The 20,875-nt window shown below is 42.1% G+C and overlaps 1 protein-coding gene across 5 annotated transcripts in view; it reads right to left on the reverse strand.

Annotated features, from left to right (window-relative positions):
* DSCAM (DS cell adhesion molecule) overlaps window positions 1–20,875 on the reverse strand; it is a 472,834-nt gene that overhangs the window by 182,701 nt on the left and 269,258 nt on the right. For 4 of the 5 annotated variants that reach the window (XM_064705508.1, XM_064705527.1, XM_064705537.1 and 1 more), the window contains exons 5-8: window positions 15,683–15,961; window positions 7,927–8,202; window positions 4,005–4,301; window positions 2,912–3,187 (exon numbers count right to left, since the gene is read on the reverse strand). In XM_064705508.1, coding sequence (XP_064561578.1) covers window positions 2,912–3,187; window positions 4,005–4,301; window positions 7,927–8,202; window positions 15,683–15,961 — 1,128 coding nt within the window. Of the gene's footprint in view, window positions 1–2,911; window positions 3,188–4,004; window positions 4,302–7,926; window positions 8,203–15,682; window positions 15,962–20,875 lie in introns of those variants that run through there. The other variant, XM_064705545.1, reaches the window with a different exon arrangement.

Below are 20,875 nucleotides of genomic sequence, written 5' to 3' on the forward strand. Positions count from 1 at the left end.
GTGACCCAGGTGGCTTTTGAAAATGAACACATTGTTTCTGAAACATTCTGATACCACAGAGATGATAAACTCATGAGGAAATATAATTATGTCCTCAAAACAGAACATGGACAGGGAAAAAACCCAACTAAGTAACAGCTCATTCAGTGTCATCTATTCTGAGTCACTCTTCAGGTGAATGGTTTGAGGTCACCCACAAAGCTTGTAGCAGAACTGAGAGCAAAGCAAAGGACTTGTATTGAAGATGAACAATAATTCTCCTTCTGTTTCTCTGGAAAAAAATAATTATACTGACGGTAAGAGAAGCTGAACTGTAAATAAGGATATTTGAGCATTGATTTTAACTCCCCTTACAGTGTCATATTTCAGAGTCCTTTTAACCTCCAATATACAAGCTAGGCCATATTTTGTATTTTTTTTGGTATCAAATAGAAGTGCTTAAAAATTCAACCCATTAGGTTTGGAATATATAAAATGAAAAGGCAACACACACACACATTAATAATATTTTAAAGCACCAGGCCACTTTTGACTCCCCACTAGTATGTAGATAAAATCTGCTGTGGCACTGCTGACCTCAAGCTACAACAGCAGAACATTGAGAACTGTTCAGGTCTGACCTAAAAACCTCACCTGTGACATTTTGGGCTTTGTAGATGAAACCAGGCTATTAACCTTATTTTCAAATTACAATGTCTTTTCTAGGCTTGGAGCAACCTGGTCTAGTGGGAGGTAGAACCCCATCAAGGAAGTAAAATCATTGGCAAAAGTTACAGCTCAATCCAAATTGCTGGAGCTGGCAATTTGCTTTCTGGGGGAGGAATTGTCAAGTTGGAAACTGTAACCTGATGGAAGAAAAAGCAATATTTCACCTGAGATACCAGCTGGTGTTCTCAGTGACTGGTTTTGTTCCGATTTCAATGCCTGTGACTGCTGGATTTGTTTTGTCTGGCTACATAAATTTTGACAGTCATTTGAAAAATGGTATTATTTAAGAGGCAGCTTTTCCCCACCAGAATTTCCATGGTGGCCTCTTAGTGCAGCAACAACACAGTGACTGATTTGTCATCCAGTTCCTAAACTCTATCAACAGATCTGTTATATCATTGTAATGTCAAGCAAAGCACAACACACATGAAAACAAAAGATGATGTTGGCTTTTTATGCCACAGCTTGTGACCAGTGCCCCTGATGGTCTCAGGTGTGGGAGATGTCATGCCTTTCAGAGTCCAAATTGCTCATGGTTTAAAGCTAATCCCCTAAACCCTTGGAAAAAAAATAGCAATTGCATCACTCCAGACTGCTAAAGCCAAAACCAACAGAGCAGAAGGAAGTTGAGATCAGATGTCTGTAACAAAGTCATTTTACCTTACTGCTCTCTGCATTTTGTCTGAGAATGGATACAAGATTCAACCTCTCTTCCTTCCTCTCCTCTGCCTCCAAAAAAAAAACCCAAAAAAACCAACCCAGGAAAAGCTTCTAATAACTTCAGGAATAGTGAAATTGTACTCCAATTCTTCCTACAGGCTCACATGAAGTGCAGTATTTAGTGGCCCCATTGCTCAAAACTAGGAGCTACTGCAATCAGGTTTTCTGTCTTTTGTGTCCTCTTGAATAGGTCTGAACATTGCCAATGTCAGAACAGTCAGGACACAATGGTAAAAAATTCCTATTCTCAATCTCTTTCTGAAGTCTTTCAGGGCCATCTGAACATCCTTGTTTTGGACTATTTGACTAGATTTGAAGCATCCTATTAGAATTTCAAGTCACATTTATTTACAGTGTTATCTTTCTAAGCATGAAGAGCACTCAGATAATCACTTAATAAGAGGAAAGCAAGGTTAATGCTTTTAGTTCCTGTCTCTGCTTAGTGACAAAAGTACAGACATTAAAATTCTCATCTCATGTTTTAAAAGCCAGAAAGTCACTGGCTAATGAAAATTGGAACTTTGTTGTCCAGTAGAGAAACAGTCACCAGTGAAATGTGTGACAAACCATTAATTTCCTGATTTAGTTGTAGCAAAAAGTGTTCATAGCAAACTTGAGCTGCAAGGCCCCCACTCAGAGGCAACAACAAGAACAAGCACCAGCTGTGCCAAGGAGGGTAAAAGTCAGGAGAGAACAAGACACAATGACTGATTAGCTCTGTGTCATCATTAAAAATAAACACAAATCTGGATTAACCTCCTCAAATAGCTCATTATCTGCCTGCCAGGACAATCCTACGTGTGCAATTCCACCAATGATCCAGCAATTAGCTGGGCTCTGCTTTTCCCAGCTGTTGGCACCCAGGACATTCCTCTGGCTGCCCTGGAGGACTCGAGACGCTGGCAAGGGGCTCAGAGACCTTGGCACAGAGTCAAAAACACCTGTGCCTTTGATTTTAACCTATGGAAACAATTACCAACTTTGTGTGAAGAGTTACAAGCCACAAGAGTTTGAGTAGAATGATAGTGAATTTATCACAGGGTGAAAAAGTAGAATTTTGGGTATTTAGAATGGGGGTTCAAGAGGCAAGATGGAGGAATCTGGGTGTGTCCTGTCTTTCTTCTTCTTCTTGTCCTCCATCTTCTGCTGTGATGGTGACACTTCTGGATTGGTTTAGGGTAGAGACAGACTGTCTAACATAGGTGATAGGTATTGGAAAATTATTGGAAATAAAGTACACATATTTCTTAATAGAAAAAGCTAACACCACCCCAAGGGAAGTCAGTGTGCCTCAACCCAACCTGCTGGACAGATCTCAGCTGGTCAGAGAAAGAATGTATTAGATAAGAGAAAATAAACAACCTTGAAAACCAGAGCTGAGGAATCTCAACTTCTTCTTCAGTCACGGAGCTGGGAGAAAAGACTCTTTAATACCTCGGGAGCCATTTCAGCAACCCGAGACCTGAGACCCAGCTGTGCTCACCTTTCACGGTCACGTGCACGCTCTGGCTGGTGGACAGCTGGGGCTGGACCAGGACGTTGCAGGTGTACTCGCCCTCGTCCACCTCCTTCTGCACGTCCGAGAGCTTCAGCGTGCCGTTGTTCTCGAACGCCACTTGGCGATGGTTGAAGGGCAGCAGGTTGGAGTTCTTGTACCACTTGATGGAGTAGTAGGGGTACCCGATGACCCTGCAGTGGATGTAGGTGTCCCTCCCCGCGATGGCCGTGATGTTCTTCATGGGCCGGATGCTCGCTGGCCCTGCCAAGGCAAGGAAAGGAGCTCTTGAGGACAATTTAAAGGCACGTTTGCTCGAGGGAATGGGTGAAATTATTTCTGGATATACAGATGTTAGCGGACGCGGCTCGCGCCGCGCTTCTTAGCATTTGACAGATTTTTACTTTTAAGAGCTGCTTAAGCAGTTTTCCTAATCTTTGTATGCTCTACTTTTTCCTTACCCTGCAGCATCCATGCTAATTATGTGGGGGTATATATTTGTGTTATCCAGCTCTTGCCTGATAAAGTCTTTGCTGTGTTACAAATTAAAAGGCTGAGTGTGATTTAATTAATGTGAAATACTAACACTGAAATGGAGCTAGACTCCTGTTACACATGAGAACACTGAAACAATTAGCATTTTTATTTGCTATGTATATAAAGTATATATATACCCATGAGGTTGGGTATTATGCCATGTAGAGCCAGAAATTCAAGCTAAAGTTCTGTATACATGAATAATCACAATGGATGTTGGACAGGTAAAGGAGGAAAGGAGAAGGAAAACAAAACATGCACAGCAGGACTAAAGCAAAGAGACTGTGAACTAGTAGAGATGAGTAGAGGAAAAATAGACTAAAAGACACAAGCCAAAGGGTTCTTCCAACATTTAACCGTACCATACACTTTCTATATGGGGCTGGAGAGGCAGGGGGGGAAAGAGAGCGGGGGGGGAGAAAAGAAGAGGACAAAACCATTAAGTCGGTTTTTGGCATTCCAAAATCTCATCACATGCAACAATCTTCTTCTCCACTACAATGAGTTATGTGTGTTTTTTTTGAGGAGCTGATTTGACAAGCACCTCTTACGTTTATTCGAGCCTGGTACAGGACGACTCCCGCAGAGTTGTTGGCAGTGCAGCGATAAACGCCCCCGTCCCGGACCTGGGTGTTGGAGATGTTCAGGTAACTGACCACGTTGCCCTCAGAGGTGATGATCTGGCTGATCCTGTGGCTGCCGTCCTTCACGATGGGGTCCTCGTCCAGTGTCCAGGTGATGGTGGGCAGGGGAGTCCCCTTCACGTTGCACATCAGGGACACTGGCTCTCCTGGGCTCACCACTTTCTCGCTGAAGGCAGAGATGATTTTGGGAGTTCCGTCTGCAGAGGGAGAGAAAAGCAGCAAAAGAGTGCTTACGTGGTGTAAAGCTTGTCCCCTCTACCCTGCAGTGTCAAATTTGTGGGGTGCCCCATGGCAGGAAGGAATGAATCTGACTCCGTGTTCTTAGAAGGCTAATTTATTATTTTATGATCTATATTATATTAAAGAATACTCTACTAAACTATACTAAAGAATACAGAAAGAACACAGACAGAAGGCTAAAAGATGCTAATGAAAACCTGTGACTCTCTCCTCAGAGTCCAACACAGTTTGGCCCCAGTTGGCCATTAAGTCAAAACAATTCAGTAATGAAATAATCACCTGTTGGACGAACAATGTCCAAGCACATTCCAAAGCAGCAAAACACAGGAGAAGCAAATCAGATAATTATTGCTTTCATTTTTCTCTGAGGCTTCTCAGCTTCCCAGGAGAAAATCCTGGGCAAAGAGATTTTTCCAGAAAATATGATGGTGACATTTCACCCTTTTTTGTATAATTAAAATTTAAAAAAAGACTGCATTTGTAATTCTTCTGCTGGGCCCTTGCAGAAGAGAGAACAAACACGTCTCAAGAGGTTTATCCGTTGCAAATCAAACCTCAATCAAGTGCTGAGGTGGAATGGTCAAGGAGATTCTTTACCCGTAGAACATCAACTTCTATCATATCACTAAAACAAGGCTTACAATATAGAAAATGCAAAAAACCATGCAAAGAATTGTTTATTGTTTCAAGTCCAAACAGCTGAGTTTCAGGAGAAGGAAATCAGATAATTCTTGTTTTCATTTTTCTCTAAGGCTTCTCATCTTCCCCAGAGAAAATCCTGGGCAAAGAGATTTTTCCAGAAAATATGACTGTGACACTGGAGTGTATCCCATGAGCCAAGATCTTTCTTAGAAGCAACACAAGCAATGATTTTCCAGGATGTAACCCTAATTATTGAGAGAGGGAAATAAATTCTGCCAATAGAGGACTTAAATGACCCTTTGCTTATGGCAAGCTTCTTTTACATCTTCTGAAAAACCTGGTAGTGGCTCTGCTGTAGGAAAAACACTTGAATAGGATCAGGCATTTCTATGAACTGCTGTGCTCCTCCAGAAAAGCTTTAAAACCATATGGAGTTCATTATAAAAGACATACAGCAAAACCTCAACACATTTAGAGAGTCTTTTCTCCTGGTAGATTTTAGCTCCTTGGGAAGTTAAGGATGAATCCTGCTGCCAAGAGCCAGGCACAACTTGCATTGGTTGGTTTCACACAGCAGTTTAGTCCTGACATGCAATGCCCCATTTAGGAAAGTGTTTAATTAGGCTTTTCTGAATACAGATTGCCAGTAACAACAGTGATGCCAATTTCTTTCAGTGGTCATTTTGTGCTACAGATAAATATTTCTTTGAATGAGAGCATTCAAACACCTTATCTAGTGAACTGACTCCCAAAATACTCAGCCTGTACCAGGGAAATGAATAAAGAAAATGGGTGGGCACAGAAACTTTGTAAGCAGGGAGCAGGGTTAAATACCCACCTCTCCAGAGAGTTCAGTGGGGTAACATTTAGGAGTGCTGACACCCTGGTATTAGTTAGGACGTCCTTTCTGTAGCCATGCAATGTGTGTTTGTTTTCCTTTGAAAATGTTACTTTAAAAACAGGGCTGCAAATTTCCCTTGCTTGCCACATGGTAAAAAGATAAGCACTGGCATTCTCAGAATGTTGAAAGGCCTCAGCATCTCTGGAAGAGCATTTGATTTTATCTGATTTCATTTTATTTTCCTCTGCCCCCTCTCTCTTTCATTTCTGTCCCATTGGTTACGTGACAGAGTTTCTAATTTATTTATTTATTTTCATTCCTGACTCTCTCCCTTTCCTTTGGATACTGTCACCCCTCAGAAAACAGAATAGCAGCAACACAAAAAAAAAAAAAAAGCTTTTTATCCTGAAAGGGAGCTGACACAGGACCAATAAATCTGTGAGCGTGCACACTATGTACCTCTGCCACCCCTCCTCCTCTTTTTTCCCCCCTTTTTTTAATTCAAGTGACAGGCTTTTTTTTGAGATGAAAGCAGACATTATTTTCCCAGTGAGACCTGAGTGTCTTTGAAATCTTCCCTGCTGTTGCTCTCTGATAACCTGCACTCTCCAGACACCATGATAGATTATCAATATGCTCTTTAGGCTTTCCTAGTCACGGGAGATGGTTGCCGAGGTAACTCAGTCCAGGCAGGTAATCTCTTCTTCTTCTACAGAGACTCTAAAAATAGTGTCCATGCCATGCCTGCACCACAGCCTCATTAGAGAGATGCCTCTGTGCAAATTGATGACTTTCCTCACTTCATTATCATGTAGAGCATGGTATCAGTTATTTAAGATGATCTCCAAGCCCTCAGCCAATACACCCAACCAGAAAAGCAATGTTTGGATTTTTAACAGAGACCTGCTTGGGAAGGATTTTTTTTTAATTGATTTTTCCATTCTCTTATGAGTAGGGCACAATAAACCCCATGGACATTTCATAATTACCTTCTTTTTTGTAAACTCCACTGGTGCCAAAATGATTTTTACTTTTATATATTCTTAATATATATTAATAACTCTTGAATTGGAGTAGACCATTATGTATACATACACAGTTCCTAGCTAACTCCAGTACTTTTCCTACCCTGATAGACAGAAAGACAGAACACATTCCCAAAGGCTTCAATCCCATCTTGCTTCTTCCTGGGAGCCAAGGATGAGCTACCCTCTCAAGACACTTCCTCATAAACAAAGTACAGCTAGTAGCTGAAGAAAAAGGGCCTCCAGAAGAGGTGGAACCAGGGGGGGAGAATTACCTCATTATTTGAAGTTCTAATTAGGAATTCCTGTTAATGATGCTAATTTGCTAAACTTATAAAACTGTGTTCACCCTATGTGGGGTGAGTATTTTTCTGCCCCGGAGGCCTCCAATTAAAGACTAGGAGTCTGTTTTTATTATAGATTATTTATTATAGATTATTTCCTATACCAACACTGTGTCCAGTTCTGGGCCCCTCAGTTTGGGAAGGACGTTGAGATGCTTGAGCATGTCCAGAGGAGCCAACGAGGCTGAAGAGGGGCTGGGAACACAAACCCTGTGAGGAAGCCCTGAGGGAGCTGGGGGTGCTCAGCCTGGAGAAAAGGAGACTCAGGGCTGCCCCCATCACTCTGCACAGCTCCTGAAAGGTGCCTGTGCTCACCTGGGGCTGGGCTCTTTCTGCAGCAGCACTGACACACCCAGAGCACACAGCCTCGAGCTGCACCAAGGGGAATACAGGCTGGATAGCAGGGAAAAGGCTTTTCCAGCAAGGGTGAGAAAGTTCTGGAATGGCTGCCCGGGGAGGTGGTGGAGTCCCCATCCCTGAGTGTGTTTAACAAAGCCTGGATGTGGCACTGGGGGCCAGGGTTCAGTTGAGGTGTTGGAGCTGGGCTGGACTCGATGGTCTTGAAGGTCTCTTCCAACCCAGTGGTTTTGAAAATTCTGTGAATATTGCCTCGAAAGTGCATTGCTTAATTTCTAGACCTTTGAGGGCATCACCACTCTAAAACAACAGCACCAAAGCCAACCTGTGTGTTATTTTGAAAACCAGACCTGCCAGGCAGGTGGAGACTGACCTTCCAGCACCACCTGGACGTAGTCCTGGGCCGACATCTTGTCCTTGCGCACGAAGCACTGGTAGGCGCCGCCGTCGCTCTTGGCCATGCCGTCCATGATCAGGTTCTCGCGGTTGACGCCGGTGATGCGCACGTTGCTGCCAGGGTTGATGATCTCCCCGTTGCGGTACCAGGACAGCTCCTGGTCCTCGGTCCCCGTCACGCTGCAGGACAAGGACACTTGGCTGCCGACGCTGCTTTTGACCTTGCGCGGGCTGATGGTGGCTTTTAGCGGTTCTGGAGGTTTGGGTTGAAGTAAGGGAGAGAGAAAGGGAAATAGAGATTATTCAGTATAAATGTGCATTTGTGTGCAAGTAACAAATCAAGTCCCAGTCAAGGAGAGCAATAAAAATCACAGTCATACCCTTCTTAAAAGAAAACACCAAAACAAATAACAGATAACTGTATTGCTCTAAAAAACCCATTTTTTCCACCAACACCCGTGACAAAAAAATAGATCTACAGGGATAACCTATTCAACACATAATCCCATGCCCAGGTGAACAGTAGGACCAGACCTACAAGTAACACCACTAGTGCTGAGGCATTTAACATGGCACTGCACAGGTTTTGGGAGGGCAGGATGTTATTTCACAGTTAACTGCAGACCTTTGAATCTTGTACATTAAGTGCATTCCTGAAACTCATTTTCTGGTTTAATTTCTGGCAAAAGGAACCAAATTTACACTTTCCCAAACTACTCCCTGATGTGATCAAGTGCAATAAATGCCAATTACAAGATTTGCTTTCAAGAGTGGAAGATGTTAATGCAGGTACATCCATGGATATCCATCTGATATGTACACATGGAAGTGTTTTACTGTGTGGGCTCATCAGATTTTCTGCTTTGATGTGGGAGGATTACAATATTTTCAAGTCAGCCTAAAGAAACAGCGGGACAGAAAAATGCAAGTTTTCTGTGGCAAAAAAAGAGGATGAATGGTACTGAAGAAAAGTCATAAACGTAAATGCAAGGAAAACAATCTTTATCCTGCCACCTAGGATTTATCAGCACTGCAGAACACAGATTTCATCTCATGCCTTGTATAAATTGGTTTGACTTCCTTATAAAGATAAGGGATTGCTATCACCAGTGATGCTATCTCTGACACAAAATACAGACCATCCTATTTTTTCTTTTAGCAGCTTGCATAAACACACATGTGCACAAACACATTTACAAAAGAAAAGTAACTTGTTCTCTTTATTAAATATTTTGTAACATCAAAGTTGGAATAAATCCATATTGGCTAATCAGGAATAGAGGCCTGGAGAAAAACATACAGTAGCCTCAGACATTCTGGATTACAGACAAAGGTCCGAAGCAACAATTGATCAGATGCATGTTAAAAGTCACTGACTATCTCTGTTTCCTATAAAAACACTACAAAAGCTAAAAACTGGCAACAATCCATTAAACAAAATAGTCACACTTAAGTGTGACTAATATCCCAGAGCCATGATGATGGAAGAGAGCCACATCCTCCATTGCAGAGGAGGGTAACATTTCTTTGCCCAGCTTTTATTCCTGCCAGCCTCATCCAGAGAATTTCCACTGGCTGAGTGCAGAGTCATTAGGAAAAACACATCACCAGGCACTGGGGGTGCTTTGGGTATCATCAGCAGTACAATTACATCATGTCTCTGCAGGTTTTGACTTTGCATCATACCAGGCAGATGGAATTCAACTCATTTTTTATGAATATTTTGATGAATACATTTAGAACCAAAGCTCCTCAGTTATACCTCGAGAATGGCAGATTTTTCACCTCAGTTTTATTTTGCCCAAAAACATTATGTACATTTATTTTTGAGGATATTTTTATGGCCTGAACTGCTCACAAACTTCTCCCTTTTCAGTTTGCTAGTCATGCTGTCTAGGTAGAAATGTTAGTTCACAGAGCATTATTTTTATTCCAAGAAACAATTTTGTGGGTTTTTTCAACAGTAGTAGCATAACACTTTTCCAGTGTGGTGCTCCTGAAGTAATAATTATCTTTGTAGAATTTGTGAAACATTCAGAATATTCACACATGAATACTCGACTGAGGGGAAGTATGAGTATTCAATATTACTGAGCACCATGAGTCATGGCAATGAGAGTTTGGCAGCTTTATTTATGAGAACATTTGCAATTTCTTTTCCAGCACCCAATTCATGCTTCTAAATTACATATCCTCCATGTGATAAATTATAGAGCTACACTGGAAATTGCATCCATTTGCACTTCTGATCGCTCAATTGGCCAACTAACTCATCTCCACTGAGCCTGCTTTGTGTCGTTCCACAACTTTGAGGACTTTAATCATTGCTGGGATAAATTAAGGAAACAGAAAGTACAGCAAGGTAAGATAACAACATGATACTGATGCCTAAACAGTTTTGCTTTTACGAATTTTTCATATATTTTTAGCTCTGAAGAATATTATCACAGAGTTATGTAGCTTCTAGTGTTTTTCCCACCCTCTCTCTCAAATTTTAGAACAATAACCTAACATTCTAACACATTGCTGAAATAATGTTTAGTCCTATTTTTAAGTAGAGGAGCTACAAGAAGAAAATTTTATTTCACAGCCAGAATCTGAGAAGAAATAACAAGAAGTGAGGCAAGTAAGCCCTGGACCTACTCCAAAAATTACCTAACCAACTGCTCTTTAATTGGACAACATTTGTTAAGAATACTAATTTGTCGAACTTATAAAATTGTAGAGATCCAGTACTGGGTGTGCCCATGACCATTGGGACACCTGGAAGCTTCCAATCAAGGTCTGGTTTTTATTTTACCATTTCAGCATTGTTGCAAGGGTTTTTCTCTTTAGATATCAGGCAACAACACCAACAATCCACTGTGACAGGACCTTTCACCCCCTGGCACAGCAAAAGACTTATCTACTTCCCCAAATCTAAACTAGGCCTGAATGGTTTGTCTTGTGATGAATTATCTTGGCTGAAAACACCCTTAGGCAGCAATAAACATCCTGCTTTGAATGCATGGGAAAGGATAAGCAGAAATAAGTGACCAACAAACAACTACTTTTTCCATTCTAAGAGACCACTACAATTTTTATAAAATCAGAAAATTCTTTCTGAGTGTGTGGAGAGATCTTCTTGATGCTGAGATGTTGGTATTGAGACACTTCCCTGGGACTGAGAGAAATTAGGAGACTTGTGCACATCCCTATCATTTACTGGTAAGTGACACTGGCTCCTAATCTAAACTATTTCTTTATAATTTAGATAACTATAGCTAGTACCTTTATTATAGTACACTGTGTTTTTCTCTACTAGTAGTTCTTTTTTGTGTTAGCCTGTGTGGTAATTAAATCTGTTTAAAGTCTTGTGTCTATTTTCCTTGTGGTGACTATTCTAAATAATTCATGTTGTAGTAGACCTGAGTGGTCATTATGAAGGACATGTGAGTAAGAGTGGGTTTTGGGGTGTTGGCTGTGGGTAGACATGTCCTCCCTCTCTCCACCACAAATGGTTGGTGCAGAAATGAAGAGATAACCCAGGCAGGTGAAAGGCACAAAGGGGTCATCTCTGGCACCAAAAGGGCTCAGGCCCCAGCTAGGAATCAACATCTTAGTCTGGAGAGAAGATGTGGGAAAAGATAAAAGAAAAATAAATATCCTTGAGTGAGAGACGCTGTTTTACAAAGACTATAAAAGACACATGAATTATCACAGAGGCAGAAATCTCCTACACACACCCTGATAAACATACAGGACTTCTCCCTGGAGTTTGGACACAGATTCCGTGGTTATTTTCCTGGGAATTGAGGGAAAGGATTTTGATGTGTGCTCCATCATAAATTGGTTGGTAAGAAACATTGCTTTCTAAGTGAAATAATTTCTTTGCTAGCTGTAAAATTAATGGTACCTTTACCCTCATGCTGGATTTATTTACTAGTAGTCTCTTCTGTCCTTATTCCTGTGGAGTATAAAATCTGTTTTAAGTCCCATGTCTGTTAGTTTTATATCTATTAAATGGGTAATTTGTTCTATAATAGACCAAATCAGCCATTATTAAAGAATTTGTGAATGACAGTGGATTTTGTGGTGCTGGCCACCTCAATAAAGCTCCTGCCTGCTGCCAGGGGCCTGGGCAAAAACCAGGGACTAATCTAAACTTGAGCATCTACTCATAACATTGGGCACCTCAATAAAAGCTGTTGTCTGTGGGGTTTTTCGTATTTATTTTCTACCTCTGTTGAGGTTGGGATTGAAGGCACTTGAGATGGTATTTCATGTTTGGACTCAGGTGTTTATTATTTCCTATCAGTGTAACAGCCTCACAACCATGAGTTCTGCAGCTTTTCATTAGCAAGGCACAAAATGGCTAACTATCTCTTCTTACAGGGTCTTTTAAGACTAAACGATGTCATTAAGAAATGACACTTAGATTATTTTCCCTTTCAACCCAATAACCAATCCTTCAAAGCCCGCAATGTGGACTTTTCTGTCCAATTACAAAACATCACTTAAACCCCTGAAGAAGAAGGTGAAGAGGAACAACTTGCCTCTGCTTTAAAACTTCTATCGTGCTTCATATTTATTTTTATATTCTAGAACCTCAAGCTCTAAGTTTTCTACCCTGTGATATCACACACTTCTAATTAACTATACACCTGTAATCCCAGTGCTATCAATCAATTTTGGAAGTCTTCTCTACAGCCTCAGGTCACATGTAGTGCTCTCTTGTGAGTCTGTGCCTTTCAGCACACAAAATTCTCAGCATCTAGTCTAGCATTCCAACAGCTGCCCACTGCCAAAAACCTGTCCCAGGCAGGGACTGGCCCATGCTCTCCCTGTGTCTCTATCCGAAGTTTCTCTCAACTGCCTCGGGATCATCATGAAAATACAGAAATTGGGACCACCAAAAAAAGACCAAGTTTGAAATCCTGGTCTTGTTGGAGATGGTTGCTTGCCAAGATCCTGAGGCCTGAACAGAGCTTCTGGCTTGCTGAGCTATTGTTCACAAGTGTGTTCAGTGTGTGTATGCAACACTGAACCCAGTGAAAGGAGAAAGGGGCACTTTGCCCTTTCTTCGCTAGCACCCGCTCTTCTAAAAATACCAGGAGCTACATAACTCTGTGATAATATTCTTCAGAGCTAAAAATATATGAAAAATTCGTAAAAGCAAAACTGTTTAGGCATCAGTATCAAGTTGTTATCTTACCTTGCTGTACTTTCTGTTTCCTTAATTTATCCTAGCAATGATTAAAGTCCTCAAAGTTGTGAAACGACACAAAGCAGGCTCAGTGGAGATGAGTTAGTTGGCCAATTGAGCGATCAGAAGTGCAAATGGATGCAATTTCCAGTGTAGCTCTATAATTTATCATATGGAGGATATGTAACTATAGCCAACAATAAGAATTTCCCGAGGATTGGACTGGACCTTTCCCCAGGATTGGCTGGACTTTTTCTGAGGTAGCTTTTGGTGGTCCCCACGGAAGACCCCTCATCTGTTTTAAAACCACCGTGACGGATGGACTGAGATGGCAGAAGCCTCTCCCTCGAGGACAGAGACATGAAACCCCTATGTGGAAAAGCTCCCCCTCCTCCCAGGGACTGAGACTGAAACCCCTAACCCGTGGGAGGTTCGGGGGGGAGGTGAGCTGACCAAAGGGAGATTTTGCCAAGCACTACCTGATGATGGCTGGACAAAGAAGACAATGGCTCTCACTGCTGAGAAGATAGACTACCTATTACATCTATTCTTTATTATGCCTGTTCCCCCCCCACCTCCCAATTTCCAAGAGAGTTATCATAATAAAAACCTCTGAGTTAGCTAGAGATTTTGAGATCTCCCCAACATAACAGGCAGATCCTTGGCTAGACTGGACCAAAGGACATAATCTCTACGTTTGGTAGCTATATCCCCCCCCACTCTCTCTCTCTCCTCTCTCTCTTTCTCTATGTTTTTCTCTCCCTTAATCCCTCTTGTTGTAGTGTCTTTTTATACTTTGCAATACTTTGCAGTAGTTTTGGTTTTGTATCCCTGTATTTTTCCCAAATGGTTTATCCCAGATTGTACTGCCTTCCCTTTACCTGTGTAATCCCTTTTCTTTGCTGAAATCATCCCCAAATCCCCACCCTGGCTCTCTGTCAATCACTCAGCATCCCATCCCCTCCATCTAGAAGTTTTGATCCAGGACGTTGAGTGATTTGCCAGAGACCAGGGGTCAGCCCCCTAAGTGTTACTCCATACGCTGTCCTAAACGTCTATCCCCCAGTACCCATCCCTTAGGGTCACTAATTGGTCAGTAAAATATTATCTAATTTCAGTTTCCACCTCCCTTTCAATGTTGTAGGGGGATAGAACATGAGTAAATAAAGGTAGTATAGAATGTAATCTTTCCCCCTAAAGAGTTGCAGCTGAGTCAATTATTAAGGATTGGGAACAGGCCTGATTTTAACAGGCCACAGCTGTAGCCAATAAGAAGAGTGTTATGAAAGAATGGATTGGTTGTTTGAGGTGGAACTGGAGTCAGTTGGTTACTGCAAGGATGGGTCAGTGCCTAGAGGAGCTGCCTCCGAGAAACATCAAGGAGGTACAAAACTCTAGCAATATGGAACCCTTGCAATGTAATGACAATAGAACTCTTGTAATTAGTGACAATAAAATGTAACCTTGGCACATCTCCTGGGCTCTCAGCAGGAGGCCCCCTGAGGTGTAGGCACTCCTTTGGGACTCCTAGAATACAACCTTGGATTAAGCCCTGCTAAGAGTTGGCGCTTTATCTTCTACCGATGTCTCTAGTGTCTCTTCTGCTGCAAAGATGACCAGCCTAGGTGTCTTCAGTGCCCTCAGGGCACGAGAGTGTCTCCCCACTGTTGGCCAACTTGGGGCTTTCTGGGATTCCTGAGAGGCTCCCAGAAAGACAGAGACACCTCTATCGTATTTTCCTGTGGGGTTGACTATATGATGCTTCTATCCCCAATTGTTCTGTTATGCTGAATAATAAGTTTTGCACCTTTAGGATTTGTTCCAGAGAGTGAAGGGGGGAGAGAAGAAGCTGCAGTTTGTTTTCAGACACTGCATTCACTCCTCCACGTTTCTGCTCCTGACTGTGTTGTCTGTGGATGGACAGACAGCAGGACAGAGCTCTCCTTTGCTTTTAGTTAGTTTTAGCTAGCTGAGGCAAAGAAGGTCCCTGGAATGTGGGTTTTTTTTTCTTTTTTCCCTTTTCTTTGGAGCTGTTTAACCCTGCTCTGGCCTGAACACCCAGGGGAGCACTGGCAGCTCCACCTGAGGCCCACCAGGCCGGGCCTGGCCTGCGACATTTCCAGCACTGAGGGACTGATCAGAGACTGAGTGAGCTCAGCTGCAACCCAGGGAGTGACTTTCTCAGTTCGTCATCTCTTTTGGAGCAGCAAGGGGTTTATTGTTTAATATTGTTTAGGTTTACTGTTTAATAAACAGGTTTTTTCCACTTTTCTCCAAGGAAGTATTTTCTCTCAGACCGGTTGTGGGGAGGGGCCTATTGAGTCTGCTTTCCTAGAGGAGCCCTTTTGGGGGGTTCTCTCCCAAATTTGCTCTGAATAAGGACAGTCTCTCAAAAAAGGTGCATTTGTTTATGATTATCACTGCAAATCCCCTGTGCCATGTCGTTTTTTTCACACTCTGAAATTAATTCACGAACCATCGCAAAACCCGTTTATCAGGACGCGTCGCGACACTCCCCTCTCCCTGGTGGCACCAAGGCGGGACCTACGTGTGACATGCAGGCGGCCGATGACCTCGGCGGTGCCGTAGTTGTTCCACACCTCGCAGACGTAGCTGCCCGAGTCCGAGGGCCGCGTGTTCTCGATGAGCAGCCCCGTCACCGTCTGCCGGAAGCGGCTGTCGGGCTCCCAGGGCACGTTGTCCTTCAGCCAGCGGTACTTTGGTGCCGGGTGCCCTGATGCTTTGCAAGGCAGCTCCACTCGCTGTCCTGCCATGGCTTTGCGGTGCTCAAACCCATCTAGGATAGATGGAGCTGAATTCGCTGGGTCTGGAGCAGGAAACACAGAGAAACTTAAAATTAACTCCCTAAGCAACATGTAGTTATTTTTTCTCCTGCATCACTGACATATTTTATGAAAATCCTTTCGCTAGATTTTTCTCCTGAGAAACTGAGGCCTCAGAAATGAAATGTAAACAATAATTATCTGATTGCTTGGAATGTGAGTTGGAGGTTGCTTACCAACACGTGCATCATTGATTGGTCTCATGTGAATTGTTTCTACTTGATGACCAATCATGGTCCAGCTGTGTCAAGGCTCTGGTCTGTCATGAGACATTATTATTCATTCTTTTCCAGCCTTCTGATGTCTCCTTTCTCTTTCTTTAGTATATTTTTATTATATAATTTTATTTTAATATAATATATATCATAAAATAATAAATTGGCCTTCTGAAACATGGAGTCAAGATTCTCATCCCTTCCCTCAAACACCACCACACTCCTGCATTTTCTGACTCGCCTGCCCAGTGTTTTGGGCACTACAGTTTGCTTCTCTGACCCAGCCAACCAGTTTGAGTCATGGTGGCTGGGATCCAGCAGCACATGCTGCTGAAGCAACTCATCACTGCTTGGAAATCCTCTCACTGGATTTTTTCCAGGTGGCAAACGTTTTGCTGGTCATCCTTCATGTTCCCTGTGAGAGGCACAGAGAGCCAGAAATGTGTTGCCTTAGCAATTATTGCCACTTCTCGACTAGATTGGAGCCAACACATTGTCCCTTCTCTCGGTGGTCTGAAGGCTTTGAATTAAAGGAGCAATTTATTCCCTTGTCAGGAGACAAATGGGCAAAGGCACAGGGATTTCTATCTGCAGTCAAAATGACAGACAAGCCTTTTCTTCTTCTGTGGGAAAAGAACTTAACGTGACAAGACCAACTTACAGCTTAATAGTGCATCTTTCTGTGCTCAATTTGCTGACAACTGCAGCCCTCACTCGTGCAGCACCTGGCACAGATTTATGTAGCTCACAGGTGTCTGGCAGGATTGCCTTCACCAGAGGTGCATGTACCCATCAGAAATAATGCTTGGTATGTAATTTCAGATTTGAAAATTTTTGAGACAGAGGTTGACACTATTTAATTTTTTTTTTGCAGCCCATGCTGGAGCTTTTGCAACAAAAATACTGAAAAAATATTCATCAAAGTATTTTCTCATCACATGCACACGCTTTGCTAAGATTTCTGTCTCACAAAGAAACCCCACATGCTGACCAGCTCCTACCTGACACACTGACCTCTTTTTGGGTATATCTAATCACAGCTGATTAGATGTAGGTGTAATTGCCACAATTATGGCATTTTCAAGTGTCATTTTAGCTTAGCAAACTCAGTGCTGCTCACAGGGCAGCTGCAGCAGGTTTCTGTAGAAAACTGGAGAGATTAAAGGAGCAGTTCATGCTGAATTCAAGTTATTCCAAAAGTAATCAGTACCTGAGCTAGCTGGTTTAAAACAAGCTTAAATATATCTTTATGAACTGCAGCCACAACCGGGAGGGCACGCAGGACAGCAAACATCTTAAGGCTATTCAAGTTAAACTATCAATCCAGAAACCAAAACCATGATATTAAAGAAAGGGACTAAATATCTTTGGGGTTTTTTTTGTGTGACTATATCTCAATAAAACTCCCAAAATGTCAAGTCCAGTGAAAGCTGACAGCAGGGGTTTTTCTGCTTTCTAGGTGCCAGGAAAACCCTGAGCCACTGAGGGCAAAGGCACATTCAGCTTGCTGATGTCTCATTAGGAAGGCATCAGTGGTGGTTCAATGAGTGTTTTTGGATGAATCAGTGGCCTCCAGGTCCACATTTGGCACCAGGATGGGACAAATTTTTGAGCTTGCCATGCTGTTTATGTCTGGCTCAGTGAAAGCACAATCTGCCAGGATGCTGTTGGGAAGGCCAATGTCAATTTGACTAATTGATCAGCCAGCTCCTCTCTCGCCCTTTGGGTCATCAGCCATCCCTGTAACCAGGCTCAGATTCTTTTGTGATGAATTCACTGAGAGTAAAATGAGTAAAACCCACAAGCAGGCAAGAAATTACAGCTTCTGGCTCTTAGGAAGGTTACATCTACAGGAAATCAATTTCTTCAGTTGGAAGTAATAGTTAAATATTTAAATAATAAAAAAGCATAACTGTTTTTTAGAGGTATTGCCTGTGCATTCCTACTCAAGCAGCAAAGCAGATCCTGGATTCTCTATCCCAGGGTCATTTCCCTTTGTTCCTTCTCAACTTGAGCCTTGTCAGCAGCAGCACAGCCTGGAGTCCCAGCTGCAGGACAGCTAAACTGAGATTTGCCTGCATAATGGAGAAAATTCCACCCTGCTGTTATAGAGGAGGTTTTACAAATATATTCAGGGATACACAAGATATGATTCCAGTGACCTGTTTTCTTCCACTCTGTGGAATAAAATATATATTATATTTATGCATAATATACATAATATATATTAATATATATTATAAATTTAAATGGACAGTAAAATCTTTCTTTGGGTTGTCCCTGGAATAAGACTCCTATTTAAAACTCCTACAGTTCATATATTTCAGTTAAGGGGAAAAAAATCAAAAAAAAAAAAAAAAAAAAAAAAAACAAAAGCCCAAAAGCCAAACAAAGCACAATTTGCAATCACCTGCAATGAGGCAAAAAACCCCCAAAATAACATAACCCATTTCCAATATGTGTTTAGCCTCTATTGAATTATTATTTTACTATCCTTTGACAGTTGGCTGCAAATGACTTCCAGCAAGGACAATGGTGAAAAACTGAGGCAAAAATACTGTTTGAAAATATTCTACTTTGGAACGTCTTTGAAGGACAGAAGAGGAAAATTTTTGTGCTTTAAAAATCATAAGGATTTTTCAGAGTGTGCAGGTTAAAAAGCAGTAATGATTTTGGGAGATGGGATTCATGGTAGGACAAAATTCTTGTTGGAAAACAACACTATAATGAGTTTTAGAATTAGATTCTGTTGCATGTTAGTGGCTTTGGGTTTAATTTTATTTAGAAAGGCCATGTGATTTCAAGATGATGTTCTTACTCAAGATGAAATTTGGAACTTTGAATTAATTTAGGCATATTATTATTTGCTGATTTTTTATTTATTTGTGATTATCTGCACATTACCAGTCTCACTGTTTCAAAAAAAATAATGAAGTTTAACTTGTGTTAAATGTGGCCAGGAAACATGAGAAACATCCACCACAAACTGTTTCATCCCAAACAAATGAAAAACAAATATAGATGGAAAAGGCAGGCAAAAAGGTAGGTCTCATGCAAGTAGAATTTTCAGAACTATGTTCATGGATTCTCTGATCCCAGTTCTTAGAGGAATCGCTCTTTAAAAATACAAATCCAACTAAAGAAAAAGGAAAATTTGTTAGGGAAATTTTAAGAGACAAACTCTGCCCCTGCTTGCTGCACTTGCTCAGTAGATTAACAGGACTGGAAATCAGAGCCCACTCTAGCCCTGATCAAGAATAATTAACCCTGTTGAATTAAAAAAATCAGTTATTGCACACAGGTAAAATGTGCTATTTCAGTTTGGTCTGTGGAGAAGAATAGAAGAGGCAACTCTAGACAGAGAACATCCTTTAAGGTGTTTGCTTGTCCTAAATTTCAGACAAGGTAGAGCTTTCATTTCCCCTGTTTTGTTCAGTGAGATAACCAGAATTTTTCCTGTGGTAACCAAGATACAAGCCTGGTTTTATTTATGTTCCCACTGGCTCAGCCTTAACATGATTCCACACGGAAGCAGACCATATTATGGAGCCAGCTGGAAGGGTGGAATCCTGCCTGTTTTCAAAAGACCACAGCAGGCAGATTACTGTGCAGGAGAACTTCTTCATCTGGCTGGGGAAAGCAGGGGCAAGAGTTCTACCCACAGGGGACACCTATCAAAGGGAGGAACTCCTGGAGCTGACTGGTAAGTGATTCTAACCTGAACAATCCCACTTTTTATTTATTTTTAAATCATTATTATATTTGTACTGGCCTGTGTGTTCAGAGGGCTCCAAGATAATTCAACAATGTCCATTTTGGAGGAGGGCAAGAAGCAGGGTAATAATGGAAAACTTTGTGTTCACCTCTGTCTCCTTTAGGGCTCTCAGACAGAGGGGTGGAGGGCTGAGACCTGACCATGGAGTTTTATTCTGACAGAAGAGGAGAGGAAAGGGTCAAAAGGGGGATGACCCCACTGACTGTCAGATTGGGAAAGTCACCAAATCCTGACTGACCTTTATGGAAACTTAGCAACAGGGAAAAGGAGAAAAAGCAATGTGGGGCTTTCAGTGGGATGGTGGGGATGATTTATGTAGGGTAAAGATATGGGAGAAAGTCTGGGATACATCCTCAGAGAGCTCAGTGGATGTAGGAAAAGCACTCTGGATTTGCTGACCTGCAAACAAAGGGAGCAGTTATGGACAAGCAGCAAATAAGGGGCAAGAAGGGGAGGTGGAGATGTGCTAATCCTACACAGAAATGTTTGAGAGCAAGTTCCAGACCCAGGCTTGGGATCAGCTCCTCCTTCACCTCACCCACAACTGGCACTGCCTCTCACTGAGAAAAAATGGGGGAAAATCTGCGTTGGAGCAGCAATGAGAGAGCCCTGAGTGTGTGGTGACTGTGAGGAACTCAGGTGTCCATCACACACACAAAGCAAGCAGGAATTCATTTAAAACCACAAGGAAAAGTTAAAATAGCCCATCCAGCTTCTCATTTTTCCACCTGGTGGACAAATTGCTCCCAATCCTCCTGTCTGTCTGCAGCACCCCTGGGTGCACTGGCACAGTTCTGGTCATGTTTTCCTTCTAGCTGGAGATCCCTCCTGGGACAGGGGAACATGCTGCTTTCCCCAGGTGTAGTGGTTTTGGTTCATCAATTTAAGATTTTTTGGCTAATTACGAG

The sequence above is a fragment of the Zonotrichia leucophrys genome, chromosome 1 (assembly GCF_028769735.1).
Source record: "Zonotrichia leucophrys gambelii isolate GWCS_2022_RI chromosome 1, RI_Zleu_2.0, whole genome shotgun sequence".
NCBI lineage: Eukaryota > Metazoa > Chordata > Aves > Passeriformes > Passerellidae > Zonotrichia > Zonotrichia leucophrys.